Genomic DNA, 25,523 nt, shown 5'->3' on the forward strand with positions numbered 1-25,523 from the left:
TTATGCATTTATAGATTTATATTCATTCATTTGAGATAGGAGAGTCATTGGCAGATTTGCCAAACTTCTAGACGTTCGGTGTATCGACGCAGAGGAGCAGATATCCGCCGATTGTAGACATTCGATACAGACATGACCGAAGTCTAGGAATAAGACGTACAGTTACTCCGATTGGGAGGGTAGGTGACAGACAGTGACGTCTTATTCACACCGGGATCCCTAGAGTTAGAGTTGAGTCGAGTCAATACATGATTTGATTTGAATTGTATGCTTATATAGATTGGTTTCATAGACTATGGAACCTATTGTTATTGTTTCATTCATGATTTATGATTATGTATCAGCATGCATACATGTTTTATACTGGGATTTGTTCTCACCGGAGTTTCCGGCTATTGTTATGTCTGTATGTGTGCATAACAACATGTGGGGCAGGATCAGGGTCGCGACAAAGATGAAAGATGGACATAGCGTGGTGATCACGGGCGTAGCAGAGGAACTAGTAGTTGTACTTTTGACATGTACTGTACTTAAGTACTGGTTTGTAGAATATGAATAAAACGAGGCATGTATATTATGTTTGTTGTAATGAAATGAACATAGAATTATATTGTGCTTGAGTTGTAAATATTTGATTTAATGTTAAAAGCAAAATTTTGACCCGTAATTTTGAACAAGGATCCGATTAATCCCGAAAAGAATTGAGTTAGAGCCCGGGTCCCCACACCTAGCCCATGCCCATGCACCGTCACTCATAGAATATCCCACCCCTGGAAAGTTGTTTCTTTTGCCTCCCCCAACACTTGAACCAGGGACCTCCATGTTTAAGTACCTAGATTCTTAAAGTGTTGGTACCAGTTAGGCTAGTAAATTATTGGTACCAGTTGATCTACTAGCCCAACTTGTACCAACATATTAAGAATCTAGGTACTTAAGCCTGGAGGTCCTGGGTTCAAGTGTTGGAGGAGGCAAAAGAAGCCACTTTCCAGGGGTGTGATATTCTATGAGTGACGGTGCATGGGCATGGGCTAGGGCTCATGCTGGACCATCTTAATGACCCATGATCAGTAGTGGTGCATGGTTATGGGCCGAGGCCGATGTTGGTTCAAGCTAATGTCCCATGATCGTTACATGATTCACTCGTCATGATTGTCCATCAGTTTGAGGATGGAACACCGTGCTAAATGACAATTGAGTTCCCATGGCATGATGTAAACTTTTCCAAAATATACATGAGAACTTGGGATCTCTTTCAGATACAATGGACATTAGGATACCATGGAGCCTCACTATCTCCTTGATGTATTCTTCAGCATATTGACTCATCGTGTATGTGATTTTAACTGGAAGAAAGTGAGATGATTTTGTGAGTCGATTAACAATAACCCATATGGCATTAAATCCTCTTTGTGTTCTTTGCTAACCAAGAATGAAATTCATCACAATGTGTTCCCATTTCCATTCAGGAATAGGAAAAGGTTTAAAGAGTCCTGCTGGTCTTTGATGTTCTGTTTTGACTTGTTGACAAGTTAGGCATTGTGCAACAAATTGAGCAATATCTTTTTTCATACATGGCCACCAAAAATATTGTTTGAAGTCCTTGTGCATTTTTGTGCTTCCTGGATGTATTGAGTAGGGTGTAGTCAGAGCATGAATAAGAATGTCGGTTCTAGTAGTTCCCTCTTTTGGCACACATGGTCTACCTCAATAAATCCATATCCATTCACTTCAAAGTTCAAATTCAATTTTTCCACATCTCGCTATCTCAATTGTTGTAACTCTATATCTACACTTTGTTCGACCTTGATTATGTCTGCAATTGTTTGGAGAACCATGAGATATGATAGCTGAATTACGGCTCCATTTGTAGTAACTTCAATCTGCAAATTTTGTAAATCCCGTAAGATTTGTTCTTATACTCTCAATGTGGCAATAGAACTGGACTTTCGACTTAACGCATCTACAACATCATTGCCTTAACCTGAATGATAATTGATATCACAGTCATAATCTTCACTAATTCCAACCATCGTCGTCATCGCATATTCAATTCTTTTTATATGAAAAAATATTTCAAACTCTTGTGATTAGTGTAAATGTCACACCACTCACCATACAAGTAATGTCGCAACATTTTTAATGCAAATACAACTGCTGTCAATTCCAAATCAAGCGCATGATAGTTCTTTTCATATTATTTTTATTATCTTGATGAAAAACCAATCACTTTCTCGTGTTGCATTAAGACTGCTCCTAAGCCATGTTTTGATGCATCACTATACACTACGAATCCTCTTGGTCCTTCTAGAATCGCAAGAATAGGTGCTGATGTTAACTTAGTTTTCAATTCCTGAAAGCTTCGATCACATGATTCACTCCATACAAATTTCACATCTTTTCTTGACAAAGCAGTTAAGGGAAATTATATTTTCGAGAATCCTGCTATAAAATGATGGTAATAACTAGCTAACCCAAGAAAACTACGTCCTTCGGCAACAGTAGTTGGTCATAGCCAGTTATTGACAGCTTCAATCTTACTTGGATCAACTGAAACACCTTCTTTAGAAATGATATGACCCAAAAATGCTACTTTTTCCAGCCAAAATTTGCATTTATTCCATTTTTCATACAAATGTTTATCTTTCAAAGTTTGTAGTACTAATTTCAGATGTTCTCGGTGTTATTCTAAATTCGTGAGTAGATGAGGATATCATCTATAAAAACAATGAAGAACTTGTGTAGAAATGGTTTGACAATTATGTTCATCAAATCCATAAAAGAAGCTGGAGCATGCATTAGTCCAAATGGCATTACAAGGAATTCATAATGCCCATACCTTTTTCGAGAGGAGATTTTTGATATATATATCATCTAGTTTTATTTTTAATTGGTGATAGCCCGATCATTAATCAATCTTTGAAAAGATAGCTGCCTCTTTTAATTGATCAAATAGATAGCCAATTCTAGGAAGTGGATATTTATTTTTGATTTTCACTTTGTTCAACTCCCTATAATCAATACATAAACAAAGGGTGCCATATTTTTTTTTCACAAACAAAACTGGTGCGCCTCAGGGTGAGAAGCTTGGTCGAATAAACCATTTAGCAAGTAACTCTTGTAACTGTTCCTTCAATTCTTTCATCTTTGTAGGAGAAAATCGATAAGGAGCTTTAGAGATTGGATGGGTTCCTGCCACAAAATCAATCACAAATTATATTTCACTATCTGGAGGTAGGGCTTGTTATATCTTCGGGGAATACCTCTTGAAATTCACAAACAAAATATGTATCTTTTAACTCAATAATAGGCATAATTAGTAATTAAAACATATGATAAATATCCTTGACGCCCCTTCTGTAGTAATTTACATGCTTTCATAACAGAGATTATCGGAAGGGGTAAGGATACACCTGAACTTGCTACTATGACTGGTTCAGTTCCTATTGGTTCAAACTTGAAAATTTTCATGCCGAAGTCGATAGTAGCTTGATACTTAGAGAACCAATCCATTCCCAGTATTGCATCAAAATCTGTCATTTTCAGGACTATCAAATCAGCATACATCTCATGGCCTAGGACATATATTGGACATGCTCAAATAATCTGATTTGTATGTAATTCTTACCCAGAAGGTAAAGCTATGGCGAATTGCGTCTCTGTTGTAATTGGTGTAATGCCCAATTTCCATACAAACGATTCTGAAATAAAATAATTTGTTGCTCCTGAATCTAGTATAACAATAGAAGTGATACATAAATCAAGAACACACCAGTGATCATTGATCTATCCGCATCCACTTCCACTTTGGTCACTGAGAAAAGGCATCCTTGTACTTTATTTGAACCTCCTAGATAGTCTTTGGCAATATGCTCTGGCCTTCTGCAACGATAACAAACATTTGTGCATTGCATGCAATCATTGGAATGATGTTTACCAGACTTAGGACAAAGTGGTCTGTTCTGATCCTTGCTCAGAGTGGGACCTTTGACACGTGACTCCTCAAGTCAAAGACCTTTAATATCTGTATTTTTGCCTTGTCCTACTCTTTGGCTCTTTTGAAAATATTGTTGCCTTCGCAGCTGCCTATCTTGTTCGATTTCACGTTCATCATGCTCTGTCATAAGTGCTTTATCCACTATCTCCCCATAATTGGCAGCTTTAGACATCCTTACATCTCTTTTGATTTCAGAACGAAGCCCTCACATGAAATGTTCGCCCTTAACTGTGTCATCTTGAGCAACATATGGTACAAATTGAAGTCCTACATCAGACTGTTGTATATACTCAATCATCGATATTGTCCCTTGCTTCAAATTCAGGAAATCACTGGCCTTCTTTGCCCGTACATCTTTTCTAAAATATTTGTTGTAAAACGTGCACTTAAATTTATCTAATGTCAATGGTATCATAGGTAATGCCACTTTTACAATTTCTCACCATATTCTCGCATGTTTTGTCAACATAAAGTTAGCACAAGGAACCTTGGCAGCTTCTTCCATGTGTATGTGGGAGAAGATGGATTCCAAGGACTTAATGCACTCATCTGCTACGCTGGATCAGTTCTCCCTGTAAATTCCGGAGGATTCAAGCATCTAAAACGGTCATAGACATCCGTCTAAAGAGGAATATGTCTGGGTACTATGGCTTGTGCTTGTGCCTGCTCATGAGTAGTCCGTTGCATCTCCAATGGCTACTGTATCTGCTCACCATGGACTTTTGCTTTTTGTTGGAGTAGTTGAGCACAGTCATCTACGGACCTTCTGTCACCAGTGCCTTGCCCTTAAACGACTCTCCCTCGTGCACTTTACATTTAGGTGGAATTGTCACTTAGCCTACAAGTAGGTCACGTAAAGGCAACTTATTTAACAAAAACTACGGGGTACAAAGATACTTACTCGTCGAGTTCCCCATGTATGGATGAAGTACAATGTCTTCCCTGTCGAAGAACCGTGGGCTCTTATACCATATAAATTGTAACACCCTTCTTCTATGCTTGACGTGATTATTGATCATTACGCTCATAATTAAAATACAGTTTGATAGATATACTCATATCATGGAACAATCTAACCAATGGACACTAATTTGATGGTTTATAAAAATTTTGACATGATGTCTCTATATTTTGGTCGATCCAATAATCCCAGCAATAGTTAAATTCGTATAACATATATTCCACAACTTACTTATATAAACACTAGCCACCGAGGCACACGCATCGCGTGTGTCATGAATAAGTGAGCATAATATATTAAACATTCATGACATTACAACACCATGACACCGAAATATTTTGTATCATGAATATATTCATGAAAGACAATGAATTCAAAATCTTAAATAAATCTGTCAAATTAACATATCCCAACTGTAACAACGAAACAATAAATTTTCAGTGAACATATAGAGTAGATAGAAGGAAGAAATCATAATGAAACAACCAAAAGCAAGCCATAATTAAATCTAAAATGGTAGCCAATACAGAATCAATTTCTGCAATTCTTTCACCATCGGAGTCCAATTGGAACACAAAATCATCACGAGAAGCCTCAAATTTTTGGCATAACATGGCATAACAGTAACATGATAGATCTCCTCAGACCTGCCCAGATATACAGTCAACATTAGATCAATCCTTTTCCAACCTCCAGCTTTCAATATAGGCCATAGCCATTTTAGCGACTGCTCCTAACACAACATGATGATGGTTAATTTAGTCAATGCATACATAAAGGTACTAAACATATATGCAAATAAGAAAAAGTTCAAACATGTTTTATAAAATGAGAAATACCTCAGAACTCCCATATGCATGAATACCAGTTATTGGCTGTGGCTTTCCACGAACATCATAGAATACAACATGGCCAGTGCTTGTACCGGCCGCCAAGGTTAAGCCATGGGCTGTGAATACCATGGAAGAAAAAGTTGATTCGTAAGGGATGCAAGAAGGAGAAGACATTGAAGCTAAATAGTATTTAAATATGTGACAACATATGAGGATAAACCCTTTGGTCAAGCGTAATAAGAAAATATTAATTTTATCGAATCATACCATAGTACAACATAAACATACAAATTAAATAGAACAATCTATTAAAGCATGCTTAAAAAATCGATATGACAGAGCAAAATGTAAACTACTGCAAGGATCTCGCGAAATACATGACAAATAAAGTAGAAATTGGAAAACTCCTTTTATATTCCAAAAAAACCGAACTATTGTCAGTAGATGAATTGACAAAGAGGAAGAATACAAATTGTAGCAATAATGGCATAATGTAAAGTTTTGACAAACAATTATAAAATTAACTTTGTTACAATTAAATCATGGTCCGAATACACATAATATGTTTTGCTTAAGTTTAAATAGAAATAAACAAATTAAGTAGATAGAACAATGAAAATAATAAATTTGTAAATACATGCTAAGGTAGAGTTTATTACTGTAATACAAAGAATGTTAAAAACCTGTGGCTTTGGCTATTGATGGACATTATTTGTTGGATTAATGCCTCCATCATATGCATTCTTCATGGATGAATCTTCATATTTAAATATATATGCAGCAATATTCAAATATGTCAGATAAGTAAATATGCTCATCTGGCATATAAAAGTTCAGATTTTGACATCAGGACTCTGCTAGATCTTGAAACATTTGAGTTTAATATTTATCAACCAAAATGTAAATTTTGTCTGTAATGATTATAATAAAACTATGTCTAAGAAGCCCTAATATAATGATTTATTAAATCTGTTGAGAATATGTGAGATTTTAGATCATAAGATCTTGAAGCTCGTAATAAATATATTATCTCACCTGCAAGATCAAAACGAACAGACGAATATGATATGACCATTAATATAATGCAACATAAGACCATAAATATAATGCAACATAATAAATGATAGGTCATAAACTAATTCACCGTTAAAAACAAACAAGATGAAGATGGGGGCGAGTAGATCTGATCCATTGATGAGTATGTCATTTATACAAATACTTTACTTGCAACCAGTATCCTTCAGCTTTTGAGGAAAACAAAACAAAAAGGCAATTCATAATCAGCAAAGAAATTCAACTTAAGCCAACAATCAAATAATCATAAATAATATGTTTATCCATTAGGCACTACCCAAGTACTGTTTAAATTTGATTCAATAAATATAAAAAGTATAGTAGCAATGCCAAAAATGGTTATTCGTGTTGCGTGATAAGATAGATGATAAGAAATAGATAATCATGGGCATAGATAAAAACATGTACATAATAAATGGTGTCACATATAGATGAATGTGGTTGAACATAGATAATTGAATTTATTAGCATCCCCCAAATTCTAATGTTGAAACATGTAACGTAATGCCCGAGATTTTATTTACTGTAATCTGAGATTAATTTGAAATGATTTAGTGATTAATTGATGTGATTATAGACGGAATGAATCAGACCGAGAAAGACGAGAAAAGACGCGAAATATGTGCGAGGGAGATGCCATCCGCGCACATGCGCGATCTGGTGCGCACACATGCGCGGGTTTGACAGAAGACCCCCCGCATATGCGCGGCTTGAGGGCGCGCATATGCGCGAGGTGTCCAGTAGCCAAGGGGCTGGAACAGAACATTGCGCGCACATGCGCGACGTGAGCCGCGCACATGCGCGAGGTAGCCAGAGAGTTGCGAGCACATGCGCGACGTGAGCCGCGCACATGCACGAAATGTCCAGTGAAGTTGGCGCATATGCGCCGGATGGAGGCGCGCATATGCGCGAGTTGCATTGCACGAGAGAGTAGGTCTCGCGCATATGCGCGACGATGGGGCGCGCATATGCGCGAGCTGCCGTGAGTCAAACGCGCCGAGACATATTGTCTCGCGCATATGCGCCGAGTGATGTCGCGCATATGCGCGAGTCGTGCAGGTTGAAGGATTAGCCTCTTGCCTTACATGCACGAGATGTATATATATATATATACATGCAAATCTTCATTCAGCAGCCGAGATCTTACGAGGAAAAATGCTTCAAGTTGCTTCGGCGTGGGAAATTGAGATTTACGAGAAATCCGTCCGTCAGATTTTGAATCCGACTTCAATACTGAGTTCCTATCAACGCAGGCTATAACTGGACGTAAGTTTTGTTACGTTTAGATATGATTTGAAATTATGGTATTGTCAGAATTGAATAGGAATCATATATGGTGTTTCTGATATAATAGACATTGTATAATTGAAGTCAGATTGAAGAACAGACTGTGTATGTATTTGTTATGATTTTTGGAGTTGATTTGATTGAGATTCGATATCAGAGTTGTATTGTTATTCAGATTTTGAGTTGTACTGATACGGATGATGAGTTCTGGTATTATATCTGTGATGTTGAGATTGACGGGGATATCGAGACTGTATTGTTATACCGTCGAAACATCAGTAAATTGATATTGATCAGATTCAATAGTGATTTCAATTATATCGTGATATCGTCGATATGGATTAGATTGTATCTTGATTTGATATTGATCAAATTATGTTTGATTTGAGTATTGATCAGAATAGATTTTGAATTGAGTTGCATATTGAGATTGTGCCTATGCGATATTGTATTTCAGATTGATATGGACAGATTTGACTTCGAGACTTCGACTTCGTCAGACCGCGAAGACAAAGGTATAAATTTATGTTGATGTGGGATTGCACAACTCGAGTCCGATTGACTTGAGTTTCCCAAAATCACATACTTTACTTTATTGCATCGATGTTTGCAATTGTATGAGGTTGATACCTTTGATTTATTGATTTATGTACTGAGTCATTAAGCGGATACGCCTAACTGTGAATGAGTAATCTTGTGACAGTAGTGCCGGATAGTGATGGAATCGTCACCGGCACATTGCACATTGTCACAGGATAGGATATTGGTGAAAATGCCAAAGTCTGTGACGGTTAGGTCAAGACACCGGACGTTTGGCTATATCGGAGTGGATAGAATTGGAGTTTCTTCTATTACTGGTGTTCGATATGGAAAGAGCCAAAGTCCGTGAATAAGAACATGCCACCACCCCGATCGGGAGTGTAGGTGGGTGTATGTTCTTATTCCGATCGGGATCCCTAGATTAGGACTGAGTCGAGTCTGAGTCTAAGAATCACGGAGAGTGATTCATTGCTTGATATGGAATTATGTTCCTGATGATGATATATGTTTAGAATATAATTTATTCTTGATATTGATTCATGTTTAGGATTATAATACATGTGATGAATATTTGATTCATGTTCTGATTTTGATACATGTTATGAATGTTTAATTCATGCTTTTATATTGCTTATATGAAAGACATGTATACATGATTTATAATGGGAATATAATTATCACCGGAGTTATCCGGCTGTTGTCTTGTTTGTATGTGTGCATGACAACAGGTGGGACAGGATCAGGGTAAAGAAGAGAACGAGGCTGGACTAGATAGCGTGGAGATCCGGGCTCAGAAGTAAATTAGGAGTCAGTACTGATATGTAGTTGAATCTAGTGAATTATTGTAGACAATACAGGATTTGTATGTTTGTATTTAATATGTAATTCAGATTGATTTACATAACGTTTCCGCTTTGTATTTAAAAAAAAAATTTAGACCCTGTTTATTATCATTGATTAAATTGTCCTAATGAGGATTAAGAACATTATTAGCGTCCGGGTCCCCACATGTAACATGTAATTAACGATTATTGTAATTATTTGTACATAATGTTTTTTTTAAAAAAATAGAATAAAGAGAGTTGACTTACTCACAATTAATTATTCTCTATTAGGTAGCAATACGTCTTTGAAAACCACGTTTCTTGTGAATACTCCAGCTTGACGCTCTAAATTCCCATCTTTTACCAGAATTTTTGTAGAATTTTGTGAGATTCCTCTTGAAAGTGCCACATATAGCAGACCAAGGCTGAACACATGGTTACGCAAAAATATGCCTATATTTGGGATTGTTTGACCTTGTGCTTTGTTTATTGTCAGAGCAAAACTAAGCCTTATGGGAAACCGTCAACGTGTCAACTCAAATGGTAATCCAGAATTATCTTCACTTTTCAAGGGCATTCTATGTAGAAAGAATCTGGTACCCTTGTGAGGACCTGTTATGAACTCAGCATCTATAAAATTTCACTAGAAGAAAAATCGATTTTTACTTCGCGTATTCAATGAAGTAATAAGGTAGTTAATTGCCGAAGTATATGTGTAGAACCCGTAAATCAGTTTACGTATAAGCCATGCATAATTCTAGATTTTTAAATTTAATTGATTACATTGCATAATTATTTTAAATGCATTTGTTTGAAGTTAATTATTTATTATTTCAGTTCAGTAGTTTGATTTTTTTAGCATTTCAGTTATTTCAGTGAGGCCGGACCGGAGTTGGAGTTTTGAGATAGAATTTAAGATTGGAGAAATACTTCCAGAAGTTAATTTAGCTAGGAAGTAAGTTCATTTAAGTTAAAAAGGGAGGTTTGAGGATTTAATTTAATTATTTGAGGTGATTAAGAAATGAACTCATTTAAGTTATTTAATTAAGGGGTTAGCTCACTAAATTATTTAAAGGATTAGTAAGGCTTTCAAGGATTATTAGTTGACTAGATAACCAACACTTCCCACTCATTTTATTAGCATAATTTCGGCCCCATAGTTGCTAGGCAACTCAATTGCCAACTCATCAACCTTTTGACCATTTCTTTGCATGTAAGTTGTAGGATAATTCTAGGATTTTTGGGAGCAAAATTTAATTAATTAATGGACATATCCTAGACTAGAAAACAAGCTAATAATCGGCCACTATACTCTAGAATCACCCAAGAATTTGATAGCAATTCAAAATTCAAAATTCAAATGCATGAAGACTTGGTCTTGATATGATCCTTATATCTTGCACCATCCTCCTCACCCCTCATAACCACTCCATCACAATCCCTCCCCATCGAAATCAGACCCCTTTTCAGTAGAAAAAACGTGAATAATAGCTAGGGAGAAAGGGAGAAAAATCGAGAACTAGAAAGAACAAGAGAAGCGCTCCACCTCCTCCGTGCCGCGTCGTCGTCGTTTCGTTCGTTTTCTTTCGAAACGATAACCAGGCATGTCTAGATTTCTTTCAAACCTCAATCAAGTCATATTATCATTTATTTTTCAGTACATGATCATGTTTATTCAAGCAAAAATCGAGATCCATGTCAAAACTTTTGAAAACAACACATGCAGAATTTTTGATATTTCTTGGCAAGCTTCACGTTTTTCTTGGTTTGTGAGTTTCAGGTGATTGGTTCGACTCCAGGCTCCCAAGGCGACTTATATACATGTAATAGGATGCATTAGGACCACATTTGTCCATCGGTTTCAGCCCATGCTCGCTGGAAAGCAAGAAATGACAGCAACACCATTTGTGTTCGAAAATTTCAGTTTTTATGTCAAGGGGTTGGATCTGATCTTGGCTGCCCTAAGGGCTCTTAGCCATGGTTGGATCACTCCCCTAGCATGTCTAAGACGTGACTAAGTCGCCCTTTTGGTGGCTTGGTCCATGGTGCATCGGTTTTAGTCAAATCAACAAGAACAGCCCCTTTCCCCATTCGGCCCCTTCCATTTTTCAGCATATGGTTTCGTTTCTTTTGTTGCTTGGTATGGATCTTGTTTGGCCTATGGCCCTTAGCCACAGTTCATATCATTCTCCTAGATGTCTAGATCGTGCCATGGTAAATCAAATGGCCACTGGAACGACGCAAGATATCGATCTAAGCAAAACACTAAACACGCATGCACGTTGGCTCTCGGTTGGACGCTTCGGTTGAGTTATGGTGTGATACGGATTGTGGCTGGCCTAGGGCCCTTAGCCATGGTTCAAATCATTCCTTGGGATGTTGGTAAGAGTTTCTGGTCGGTGGTTCATGCCCCAATGGCCGGTAGTCTCGAAAACAACACAAGTTACACGATTGTACAGTTGCTGGAAAATTACTGCAAGTTGCTGTGTCGGTTCGGTGGCTTGTTCAAGTTCTTGGTTGGCTTTTAGCCCATGGCCTTGGACTGGACAGTGCCTCATTGAGTTGGGAAGGTCATGTTTTCAACCGTTTGTCATTTGGATCATTTTTGAGGTCGTACGAGAATTTACGGTGCGATGTGCCAAATTGACTCTCGAAAGAGCGTTTCGTGTTTTGGCCTCCATTCCACCTAGATTTCGACCCTATCATTTTAGGGGCATTATTTTATGAATTTTCAGCGTATTTTATCATGACTATACGTCGGTTCGGTGTCGGTTCAGGTTGGCTCGGAGTCATGATTAAATGCGAAGTCATTAGGCGTCATAGTCGCATCTTTTGAACTAAATTGCATAGTTGGTCAAGTTTAAGCTATTGCATATTTTTCATAGCACAGTTAGGTTGCAGCGAACCTGGGGATGATCCAATCCAATCCAGTTGGTAAAATTACAGGATTTTCCATTACGTCAGTTAATTATATTACGTGCATGAAAACAGAAAATGATTATTTTTTAGATTTATGCGATATGGCTTGTGGTTCATTCACTATGTGGGAGTGTTATTTTATATGGTCTCCAGTGACCGATCAGTTCAGTATGGTACTATCCGGTCGCCAGTGACCGGCCAGCTCAGTTCAGTTTCAGCCTCCCCGGTAGCCAGTTACCGATCAGTTCAGTTTAGTGCAGGGGCCACAGCCGTAAAACATAATCCCAACAGAAAATTTTATCAGTTATTTCAGTACAGGCTCCAAGGAGCAAACATTTTTTTTACAGTGATTTTCAGTTCAGTTATGCACGTATTATAATTGCTCAGCGCAGATTATTTTCAGCATGCCTCAGGACAGGATATGTTATCACATGCATATTTTAAATTAGATTTTTCTCGTTACCTGCGATATATGCATGCTAAGTCTTTAGGCTCACCAGACTTGATTGTTGTAGGTACTGATGAGGCCAGGGCCGAGGGCGGGGACCAGTGAGCCAGCTTGGGTCGGCAGTAGTGGCACCCGAGGACCTCAGAGCAGCAGTTGTTATTTTATTCCGCAAACATTTTATCAGTCGTTGGATATTTTTTAAATTGTGATTTTTGGCAAACTTTATTTTCTTCCGCTGCAATATTTTGAAATATTGAACTTGATTCACCAGTGATTTTATGAATGAGGCCATTTAAGTTCTTTTAAAAAGAAAATTTTTAATTTTCCGCAAATTTTCAAGCAAGAAGGAGTTTTAGGCCTTTTACAATATGGACGTGAAGTAATAGATGTACCTTTTACTTCGCATGATAACCGAAGTTGTATGATTGAAATTACTGAAGTCTTTGGCCGCTTTTCGAAGGAAAACCGGTCCAGAATTGGACCGGTGCCGAAGTAAGAAATGTGTTTTACTTCATCGATTTTTGTAAATAGTGAAGTAATAGAATATATATAACTTCGTCTTAGTTATTATTTAGCGAAGTAGTTTATAATATTTTACTTCACAATTTACATTGAGTGACGAAGTAATTCATCTGAAAAACTTCGTAGTTATGTATTTTGGTGAAGTAATAGACGCAAACAACTTCCAAATTTATTCTATTTGTTGAAGTAAATATAATCTATAACTTCAGTATTTATCCTATTTGTTGAAATACTTTATATTATGTTACTTCACAATTTACATTTAGTGACGAAGTAAGTGGTTCGAAAGACTTCAATAATTTGTATTTTGGTGAAGTAATTGCGCAAAACAACTTTGTTTTTTTACAGAACAATGGTGAAGTAAATTAATTCTATCACTTCGTCTGATTTCTTATTGACGAAGTATTTAATATTATGTTACTTAACAATTTGCAAATAACAACGAAGTAATTTATCTGTTACACTTCATTATTTTTTATTTTAATGAAGTAATTGTTAAAAAAAGACTTCGCAATATATGACTTAATACACTAATATAATTAAATTCATAAATTATCCATCTAAAAATGATGAATATCCACGAATCCACAATTACATATTCATCAATCCACAAATAACCCAAAAATATATCCACAAAACCAAAAGTATATCCAAAAATCCACAATGACAAACAAAATATTTATCCCAACATACACCATACATTTAAGCACCTACATAGTAGTAGACAGATTCACTCCATTCACTTCTGACCTCATCATATTGAGATTGGTTGTAAAATTGGTTCTTGATGCATCCTGCAAACTGAAATTGAAAAAAGAAAATACATTAGATTCTTCTATTTTAAATAAAAATTGACAGATATATATTTAAAAAGTATTTAAATTGATGGAATCTGAACATATTACATATATGTTGGCATTTAAATAAAAAAACAATGGAGATATAATGACAAAAAATTACAGATATGCTAACAGCCGTGTGTGAGAACTTCACAAAACTGAGAAACCAATTAATGAAGCATATAAACCAAGAATCGACTCAAAGGAAAATCTGATTGTACCAGTTCTCGACTGAAAACACAGATGCTTGGACAGAAAAGTCCAAAAATCACATAACCAAAAAATGTCTAGAATTTCTGTTTTGAGTTGTTTTTGGTTAATGTGAATGTACCATTTCTCGGCAGAAAAGTCCAAAAATCACAAAATATGCATTTCTAGTTCTCGGTTACAAGTTAACGAAGGCAGTGACGACATGAAGATGACAACTTGGATATAAAGCTATGCAAGAAGGAAAACCGTTTTTACAGAATTGGTAGAGATAGAAGATGCAAAGGGTTAGCCTTGCAAGAATACCAAAGACACTGCGTTTTGATCCATCAACTTCGTTTACGAGTGGACTTTTCATTGCTAAGTTCACCAAGTTAACAATTCCATAACAGTTTTGTATCTCAATTTGTATTACTGGAACTACAAACTAAAAGAACGGGGAACTTAATTAAAGCATTTAAGAACTCTCTGTAGATACAACAAAGGAAAATGAACGAAGAAGATAGGTAAAAGCAATATTATGCAATGGTACAGATTTGAAGAATCATGGGGATCTGTATAGTTTTCAAGAGTTACCAATTCATGAAACTTTTCAATTACTAGACCCAATTCACTAATATCAGTGGTTATTCAAGATGATATGGTTTTTGAATCGGCTACCAATTCATGAAACTTTTCATTGAAGAGCCTATGGTTTCTGACTCGGCTAACATCAGTGGTTATTCACTATTATCAGTGGTTATTCACACTGCAGAATCCAACATACAAAATCTGAATTTTAGCAGCTACGGTACTGCCAAAATCTGATACAAAATCCATATTTCACTAATATAAAATCTGCAGAATCCAAAGGCAAACAAGTTACTGTGTTCAGCTAAAATATCACTAATATAAAATATATCACAATGACAACAATTCATCTCAAGCAATTATATCAACAATAAAATATATCCCAATGGCAACACATTATCTCAACAATAAAATATATCTTAATGGCAACAATTCATCTCAATCAATCAACAAATTTATCCCAAGAAGAAACTCACCATCTTCTCCAACTGTGGATCATCGCAATCGACTATCTCTTTCATGTACCTCATCACACAATATCCACATTCAACATAACCACTTTGTTTTAGATTACCCTATAATGGAATTGAAATGTTAATGCAACAATCACAATCTAATTAATAACCACTATCAATTCATGTATTCATAAATAAGTACGATACATACCATCAATATTTTAAAACCTGGCCCTTTAGAAATACCCTTCGAGGCATTGTACATCTTCACCCCACTACATTTTAAAAAGTAAGAAGTTATTTTTTTGCATATTTATATGTTAATGTATTCAAAATCAACATAAGCTACTACCTACTTTTTCACAATAGTTTTCCATGTATCATCTCGGTTCCTGTTAGACGTAGAATCCAATAAATATATCATATTCTTATCTTCGTTGACGATAGTCAAGATCCAATGGTACCTGAAAAAATGAAATTACATCATTGACTATCATAAAGTAGAAATCTATAAATAACTAAAATCTTACCCAGTGTTGTATGGGATGAGGCAGATGCTATCTCTACACACTGCTTCCAACTGGTCATCAATATGTTGTTATAAGTCACGGCCATCTGTGCCAATCAGGCATGTAGGTATATTACCGGGATCCACAAACAAAAAATAAACAGCCTTGTCTTTTTCCTTCAAATATTTGTAGAGGTGACTACAAGATATAGATGCAAAAATATATCGTTTAGAAAATTTTCAAAATATGAACAAGTACCACAAAAAAAATTATATAAATGAACAAATATTGTAAGTTAGACATTATATATGTCCCCTGTAAACTAAAATTTGTCTGACACCTATCTCTCTCATCTCCATAAAGCGTAAGATATCTTCTCTTAGCAACCGTATGCTTTTAGGATGTCCAAACATAGCGTCCTCAAACTCAATGTATATGGTATCCGATTCATTCAACAATCTAACAACATGAGAGTAGATATACTTGCACGACATGAGTAATGTTTTTTCAATTTCTTTGAACTTGTCGCGCTGACCAGGAACATCCGCAAGCGCAAATGATTGAGGTTTCCCCTTCCTCTACAATTTAAAATATTATTTATACAAGTATTTTAAAATAAAACATTGTTCGAGCAACATATCTGACAATTGCAAACACAAAGTCAAATGAAAACCTAAAGTACCTTTGTCGTTGGAAAAATAACCAACTCTTTAGGCGAACCAACAATGACTCTAACAGCATCATTGATAATTGTTGGTCCAAACTTAATTGGGATCGGAAGCTGTGCTTTTTCATCTAAGACAACATCAATAGATACCTTGAAGTTCTCTTCCCCAAGTGGAACATGGTGAATCATAACATTTGGACCTCCTTCTGATATTATTGTGCCATAAGCCACCACGTTTTTGCGTTCTTTTACAGCCAGGTGACATTTTTTCCCCTTTCAAGAACAAAAGGACATGATATATTTTTATATGGAGGTGAATAGAATTTAATTTACATTAAATTCAGAGACATACAACTTTCGTATTTGAAGTGCCGCAATCATAAACTTCTTCCACATCATCTGACAATTTTGAGTCTTTCACTCCTGAGAACTTCTTTGATGCTACAGTCTCAGAAGATCGAACATTGATTAATGGAATCACAGCAGCAAGTTGAGACCTCAGCTTTTCCAATTCAGCTTTCAAACTTTTAGTCTCCTCCGATTGTGCTTTTACATTTTCAATCACAGCTTTTGAGACTGTTTCTCTCTTCTTTCTTGGAGTTTTAAAGTATACTTGTGGTTTTACGAAACCTCGCACATCTCGAACCCTTCCATAGTGTTTTTGGCTTCCTAAGGCAGCGGTTAACACGTCATTCATTCCAGAAGATTTGAACTCTCCTTTGCCTTTCTTTTCCAACAATTCATCCTACAATTGGAGACATGACAAATCAATTCACAAACTACAGTGTTATTTATCTAGGCAATATGGCGATTGAATAAAACTAAACATTTACAATTTTTTCAGCTACTTCTGATGTCTCCGAACATGTTATGTTGCCAGATTTGTCTTCTCGAGCTTTACGCCAAAGCACAGATCTATCAACTTCCTCATCTTCAGCAACCATGTTTTTGTTCCGCTACGATTTCAAAATTCATATGTTTAATAACATGAAGAACATGCTAAAAATTACAAATATATTGCTCTGTTTCTTACCAGTTCAGCCTCCAAGCCGACGTAACCCTTGCGAGACATTCTGTGGTGATATTTACAATGCATGGTCCGTTGTTTTTGTTTTTCATGAGTAACCTACATCATTATGTTGGCTCAGTTAAATATTGAATTTAATAAATTCGTGAGGAAACATATCAATTATTAAAGTACCTCCCATGATGGATCTAGTCTCGCATCCACAAATGCTTTCCAATATGCTATTGGGAGTTGATACTGACTTGGTGGAGAAATCAAATTTTCAGGATTATCTTTGTTCGGCCAAATAAATCTACTAGTCAATTTGTTTTTTAAATCTCGCCACTTCTGAGATGTTGAATTCGTCACAGCATACTCACTTTGTGGCGCTAGTTCAAAGACATTCTGCAATAAAAACAGATTAGTTAGAGGTGCAAGTATGACTGTAAATTCAAATTGAAGCTTGTACTTACCGAGATCTCTTCAAACAGTTTTTGTTTTATGTTTTCTGGAACTTCATGCCATGAATTTATACTGATTGGCACCATGGTTCTAGCAATAGAACCAATGTATGATTGTAAAGCCCTTCCATTTGCATTGTATGCTGGCCGCCCCATGTCATCATAATCAATCTTTGCTTTTTTCCCCCATCTGGCAGTAGCAATTAGTTTACTCATCAACGTAGGGCCTCTCTTGTTCCTCTGCACATCTACAAGATGTTCTTCTCCATCAGCAAGTACAGGGTGCTCTGCATTAGTAACTTCATTTAGCTTATCATCATGTACTACTTGTATCATCTCAACTGTAGCATTTGATTCCTTTTTTTTTACGACCCATTGTGTAATGCCCGAGATTCTTGTTGATACGTTTGAATTGATATATATTATGAATAAGGAATGCAAGAACAGACGGGAAAAAACGACGTTGCAAAACTTGAATATATTGATAAAGAGAGATCGCACCCGCGCCTAGTATTCTACCGCACCCACGGTTGTGGCTCATGAAATGTGGAAGATTCATAGTAGGGTGAACGCACCCGCGGTGAAAACAGGACCGCACCCGCGGTCAAGAAGGAGTGCACCCGCTGTGCTCTGTGCGAGAAATCCACCTTTGATTCTTATGTTGACACATGGCATGATATATATATACTTAGTGCATGATTCATTCCTTCCTCATTCAGCAGAACAGCAACGAAAGAATCTCCTTCATGCTTCAAGCTTTTCCTCTTCCTCTTCAACACTTGGTTGTGACAAATCCGTTTAACCAAATTGCGATCCGAGACTAGATTTGTGCTCCTCTCACCCAAGGCTACAAGAGGATGTAAGTTTGGTTACGTTTCAGCATGATTTAGATTCCATGTGTTGAAAGAATTATGATATGATGGTTAGTATGTGTTCTTGATATGTTGAACATAGGGTAATTGAAACCGGAACGAAGAAATGAGACCGTATGCGATTCGTGTGAAATTTCAGCATATAATTGATTGAGCATATACAGATTTCAGAGCTTAGAATGTGTTATGATAAGAATGGTGAGTTGTTGATATTGATTATGTTGTGTTGATATGACCGGTATCGAGAATCCGCCGTTATGACGTCGAAATGACTTGAAATGAAATATTGATTTCTACGTGTAGTGTTGTGTACTAGAGATTGATAGAATGCACATTGACTATGCCATTTCAGATTTGTATTGGCAACTTTGACATCGAGACTTCGACATCGACAAAGATTGAACGACAAGAGAGGTATAATTCATGTGAATTCGGGAAGATACAACTCGAATTAGATTTGATTTGAGTTTTCCAAAATCACATACTAGATTGTTGTTTATATCTTGTTATGTTTATGCTTTGTTTATAGATGTATATTCAAGCATTAAGATAGGATAGTCATTGGCAGATTTGCCAAATTTCTAGATGTTCGGTGGTATCGACGCATAGGAGCAGATTGACTCCGATTGTAGACATTCGATACAGACAGGACCGAAGTCTAGGAATAAGACGTACCGTCACCCCGATTGGGAGGGTAGGTGGCAGACTGTGACATCTTATTCACACCGGGATCCCTAGATTTAGATACGAGTCGAGTTAAAGAGTAAGAGTCGAATTGTTTTATCTGTATTCACTAATGTGTCATAATTACTGAAACATGTGTTATGATTTATTATGAAATTGCATGACATGCATGTATACATGTTTTATATTGGGATTTGTTCTCACCGGAGTTTCCGGCTGTTGTTGTGTCTGTATGTGTGCATAACGACAGGTGGGACATGATCTGGGTTGCGACAGAGATGAGAGATCGAGATAGCGTGGAGATTACGGGCCAAGAAGAAGGACTAGTGATGTAATACTAGACATGTATTAGATCCTAAACACTAGTAGAATATTTGTAGTTGAATATGTGAATGTTATTTGGAGTTCAATAATATGACAACATTGTGTATGGTGTATGATTTATATACATTAGTTTATAATTTTAAAAGAAATTTTTTTTTATGACCCACATTTTCTAGTAAAGATCCAATTAATCCCAAAAAGAATTGAGTTAGAGTTCGGGTCCCCACAACAGGTGGTATCAGAGCGATAGATCCTTTAGACTGAGATAGAGTAGAATGAGCGGGGTAGAATGAATTTTCTTCCTTGCTTTTGTGGTGCTAGCTTGATTTATTGCTTTCTCTATTACATGTTGTCTCGTTATCTGAATTGATTTACAGCATGTATTCGCAAAGACTGAATTAGAACCGATTCTGGATCAGAGGTATATGATCAGAGGAGGGCTGAGACAGATTATATAGATTGTGTACTAATCTGTTTGATAATCAGATATGCCGCCTCGATGAGTACCGCAACCAGCAGCAGGTCGAGCACTAGAACAGGGCAGCACATTCAATGATCCGATGGATGTGACCGCTACACCGATGGAGACCTTGCTGAAAAGGTTTCAGTCGTTTTGACCACCGACACTGAAGGGCAGAGAAAATTCAGTTGAGTGTGAAAGTTGGCTCGATGATATAGAGATGTTATTTGAATCTCTTGACTACCCCGACGAGCGATGAGTGAAATTGGTTGGACATCAACTGCAAGAAGTAGCAAAGAACTGGTGGTTGACTACGAAAAGAGAATTGGAGCACCGTGGCACGCAGATTACTTGGAAGGTGTTCAAGCTTGAGTTTTATCAGCGATTTTTCCCCGTGTCCTACCGAAAAGACAAAGGTGCTGAATTTGCCAATTTGAGACAGGGACAGCTGAACATTGAGGAGTATGTTTCTAAGTTCTCTGCATTGCTCCGATTTGCTCTTCATGTCGCAGAAAATGAGGAAGTCGTTGCTGATCATTTTATCAATGGCCTGAATACAGAAATCTTTACTTTGGTGAATACCGGTAGGCCCAATAATTTTGCTGAAGCATTGAATCGAGCCAAGGGGGCAGAAGCTGGATTACTTAGGCAACGAAGCACTTCTTCTTATGTTGCTCCGACTCCAAGACTGCCACAACCCTCTTTTCAACCACCTCTCAGATTTGAGAGCGGTGGTAGCAGCAGCGGAAGGAAAGACTAGTTGAAAGCAAAGGGCAAACAGTTTAAGAGATCAGGGAGCAGTTCGTCGAGCTCCAGTGGATCTCGACAGAGAGGTCCTGGCCAGAGTACAGAGTATACAGGGGTATATTGCAATTCCTGTGGAGGTCGACATGCCACCGAGCAGTGTCAGGGTGTTATGGGTCGCTGCAACATCTGCAAGTAGCAGGGACACTTTGCCAGAGTTTGTCCCCAGAGAGGTGTACAGCAGGCTCAGAGTGTAGGAGCATCTGGTTCAGTAGCTCAGCCTGAGAGGCAAGCTTCATCTATTCATTCCTTTCAGCCCACTCCTACACAGACACAGCCCAGAGCCAGAGGTAGCCAGACTGTGAGACAACCTCCCAGGCAGCAGGCTCGAGTATTTGCACTGACTGAAGAACAAGCCCAAGATGCACCAGATGATGTGATTGCAGGTAACTGTTTTCTTTGCGGTTATCCTGCCTATGTATTGATAGACACGGGTGCATCTCATACTTTCATATCTGAGCGTTTCGCATTGTTGCATTCATTGCCTGTCGAGTCATTATCTGTTGTAGTGTCTATTTCTTCTCCGTTGGGAAGTGGTCTTATATCCGTGACTTCAGTTAGACATTGTATACTACAGTTTGAGGTTCATGTAAGGCTCGAGATTTATTAGTCTTCATTGATGTGATATTCGGAAGATATGAGTATGCATGACATGTAATGAGAAGCACTAAATGAGATTATGAAGTGTTGCATAAAGTCTAGATCGCACCCGCGCTACGAACAAGACCGCACCCACGGTTGATGGACAGAGAGTTAGAGATTAATTACGGAAGTGACACCGCACCCGCGGTGCTAGACAGACCGCACCCGTGGTGTTGTACCAGTAGGGTCAGCGCACCCGCGTTAAAAGACAGAGCGCACCCGCGGTCCAAGCTTCGGGGAAAGTTGATGCATATCAATACATGGAGCGCACCCGCGGTGCGACGTGCAACATGAAAAATAAGCCACGTTTCCTGGTGTTGCATGTAGTATATATATATAAGAATTGCACGATTCTTCTTATCAAAGTTCAGAAAAAGGGTCAAAGCTTTTGAGAGAAAAACCTTACAGCTTTTGTGAGAAATCCGTCCGTCTGTTTTTGAATCCGACTTCAGTACTGTGTTCCTATCGACGCAGGCTACAACTGGACGTAAGTTTCGTTACGTTTAGACATGATTTGAAGTTATGATATTGTCAGAATTGAATATGAATCAGATATGATGTTTCTGCTACAGTAGACATTGTGTAACTGAAGTCAGATTAAAGAAAAGACTGTTTATGAAATTGTTATGAATTTCAGAGTTGATTTAGTTGAGATTCTATATCAGAGTTGTGTTATTATTCAGATTTTGAGTTGTACTGATATTGGTTATGAATTCTGGTATTATATCTGTGATGTTGAGATAGACGGGATTATCGTGACTGTATTATTATGCCGTCGAAACATCAGTAGATTGATATTGATCAGATTCAGTAATGATTTCGATTGTATCGTGATATCATTGATATGAATTAGATTGTACCTTGTTCGGATATGGATCAGATTATATACTTATTTGAGTATTGATCAGAACAGGTCTTGAATTGAGTTAGATACTGATATGGTATTTATATGATCGTCATTATAAGATTTGGATATGGACAGATTGGAATACAAGACTTCGTCTTCATCAGACCGAGAAGAGAAAGGTATAAATGGATGTTAATTGGGAGATCGACTTGAGTTAGATTTAACTCGAGTTTCCCTAAATCACATACTTGTATGGTATTGTTTTTATACCTTTGTGTTTTAATGAGTATGTTTATTCTATTGAATTAGAAGTAGAAAGCAGAGAGCTATTAAGTAAGAGTCACTGATAGAGGGGTTAGATTTTGACAGACTTGTCACTGACCCATTGCACATTGTCAGAATAGGCTTAGTCTTGGTAGATACGCCAAGGCACTGGACGTTTGGTATATCGTTATGCTTCAGATACAGATAGCATTCTATTCGATATAGATTATACCAAAGTCCAGAAATAAAAACGTACCGCCACTGCGACTGGTAGTAGTAGGTGGGAGACTTGTTACGTTCTTATTCACCGGGATCCCTAGATTAGAATGAGAGATGAGTCGAGTTTTAGATATTGAGACTAGAATTCGATTTACAGATCCGTATTGATTTATGTTTCGTAGATGAAGATTCATGTTTTATTTACAGACTGGTATGGATACATGTTGTTTGATTATGCTACATGTGATAAGATATAATTCATGCTTTTATGTTAATTCAGTTAACTGCATGTATACATTATTTATACTGGGATTTATTCTCACCGGAGTATCCGGCTGTTGTCTTGTTTGTATGTGTGCATGACTACAGGTGGGGCAGGATCAGGGTCAAGAGGATGATGAGAGATCGAGATTAGAGTGGTGATTCCGGACTTGGACGTAGACTTGGTTTAATACTGGAAATTAGTAGTTGAACCTTAGACTAGTTTGAATAATTGTTGTACATTATTGTACTTTTATACTGAGATGTATATTAGTTAAATTCCATTACGTTCCGCACTTATATTTTAAAAAGAAAAATTTTTAGACCCTGTTTATCTTACTTGATAATTAAATCTCAAAGATGATTAAGAAGATGATTAGCGTCCGGGTCCCCACAACAGGTGGTATCAGAGCAATAGATCCTTTAGACTGAGATAGAAGAGAATGAGCGGGGTAGAGTGAGTTTTCTTTCCTTGCATGTGATTGCTAGCATGAGATTTATGTTAATGTTGATTTACATTATGTATGCTAGCATGAAACTATGATTTACTGCTTTGAAATACATGTTATCTAATTATCAGATTTGAACTGGTAATATGTATTACTGAGTATGAATCAGATCTGATTCATGATCAGCAGTAAGATGATCAGAGAAAGATTGGAACAGATTTGTAGTATTTGAGTACTAGTGTTTTGATAAGCAGATATACCTCCACGGAGAATTCAGAAAGGGGTAGTACTTCGACTGAACAGATAGATGTATCAGAAACTCAGATGGAAATATAGTTGGAAGAATTTCAGTTATTTCAGCCGCCGATTCTGAGTGATGTCGAGACGTCTGAAGATTGTGAGAACTGGTTTGATGACATAGAAATACTGTTTGATTTACTTGATTATTCAGATGAACAGAGAATTAAACTGATATTCCACCAGTTACGAGAGACTGCCAGAAGTTGGTGGATTACAAGTAAAAGAATGCTAGAACAGATAGGTACAGTGATTTCGTGGGAAATATTCAGAACTGAATTTTATCGAAGATTTTTCTCAGTTTCGTACCGAGAGGACAAGAAAGCAGAGTTTGAGAATTTGAGACAAGGTCAACTGAATATTGAAGAATATGTTGCTAAATTCTCTACTCTACTGCGTTTTGCTCCGAATGTAATTGGGAATGATGAAGCTGTAGCGGATCAGTTCATCAGAGGATTGAACTCGGAGATAGTTGCATTGATGAATATGCAGCGACCTTATCATTTTGCTGATGCCTTGAGTAAAGCGAAGAGAGCGGAGGCGAGTCTTATTAGACAACTAAAAAGGGTGTGTGCGATGCAACCCAGACACAGCAATCCCCTCTTAGATTTGATAAAGGCAGTACGAGTGGAAAGCAAGATTTGCCGAAAGCTCGAAAGAAATAGTCTAAGAAGTTAGGGAGCGGACTAAGTGGTTCTTCTAGCTCCAGTAGTTCCAGCCCGAGTCATACTGGAGTATATTGCAGAACTTGCGGAGGGAAACATTCCACAGAGCAATGCTAGGGAGTGACTGGTAGTTGTCATATTTGTAGACAGCCGGGACACCTTGCTAGAGTTTGTCCTCAGAGAAGTTCCCGAAGATTTTAGGGAGCAGAAGACCGAGGAACAGACACCGGACACACCTGATGATAGAGTGGCAGGTACTGTTCTTTTATGATTATATTGCATAGGTATTGATATATACTAATGCATTCCCTACGATTATCTTTGACTGAGTTGCATTGAGATACGCTGTATCTGTTGAGTCTGATGGTACTGTAGTATTGATTCCCTTACTTGTTGGAAAAGAAAGATTGATATCAGAGATTTCTGTGAAATATTGTATACTACAGTAAGATGAGAATGAGGTCGAGTTAGATTATGATGTACTTGTATTTCTGAGTTGACCGCATTATTGATATTAATATGCTGAACAAGTACAGAACTATTATAGATTCCTTTCAGGAGAGTATAAAATTCAGACCAGATATGGCTGATGAGTAAAGATTTCCTCGGTAAGGATTCT

The 25,523-nt window shown here is 37.2% G+C and overlaps 1 protein-coding gene, 1 long non-coding RNA gene and 1 pseudogene across 2 annotated transcripts; 1 reads left to right on the plus strand and 2 right to left on the minus strand.

Annotated features, from left to right (window-relative positions):
• The window catches only part of LOC142532323 (uncharacterized), an 81,504-nt pseudogene extending 79,150 nt beyond the window's left edge, over positions 1–2,354 (plus strand).
• A 4,235-nt stretch (positions 2,355–6,589) lies between these two features.
• LOC142533472 (uncharacterized) lies at positions 6,590–10,146 on the minus strand. Its single transcript, XR_012816762.1, has 2 exons — positions 9,785–10,146; positions 6,590–7,032 (listed from the first exon to the last, which is right to left on the minus strand). It is a non-coding gene; the product is annotated as an uncharacterized LOC142533472 (long non-coding RNA).
• Positions 10,147–13,943: 3,797 nt separating this feature from the next.
• On the minus strand, positions 13,944–16,120 carry LOC142532162 (uncharacterized). The gene is made up of 5 exons (XM_075638423.1): positions 16,004–16,120; positions 15,830–15,937; positions 15,685–15,748; positions 15,495–15,593; positions 13,944–14,203 (listed from the first exon to the last, which is right to left on the minus strand). Exons 2-5 carry the CDS (start codon positions 15,895–15,897, stop codon positions 14,105–14,107), a joined length of 330 nt encoding a protein of 109 aa, XP_075494538.1. The 5' UTR covers positions 15,898–15,937; positions 16,004–16,120; the 3' UTR covers positions 13,944–14,104.
• Between the last annotated feature and the right edge of the window lie 9,403 nt (positions 16,121–25,523).

The sequence above is a fragment of the Primulina tabacum genome, chromosome 18, assembly GCF_025594145.1.
Source record: "Primulina tabacum isolate GXHZ01 chromosome 18, ASM2559414v2, whole genome shotgun sequence".
Lineage (NCBI taxonomy): Eukaryota > Viridiplantae > Streptophyta > Magnoliopsida > Lamiales > Gesneriaceae > Primulina > Primulina tabacum.

What these genes read in the sequence shown, in the direction of transcription:
- LOC142532162 (XM_075638423.1), bottom strand. Translation starts at nt 15,897, where the DNA reads ATGATATATTTATTGGATTCTACGTCTAACAGGAACCGAGATGATACA. An exon ending in TGGAAAACTATTGTGAAAAA is followed by an intron (nt 15,749 to 15,829) that starts GTAGGTAGTAGC and finishes TTTAAAATGTAG; the next exon opens with TGGGGTGAAGATGTACAATG. An exon ending in ATCCACAGTTGGAGAAGATG is followed by an intron (nt 14,204 to 15,494) that starts GTGAGTTTCTTC and finishes TTTCAATTTCAG; the next exon opens with TTTGCAGGATGCATCAAGAA.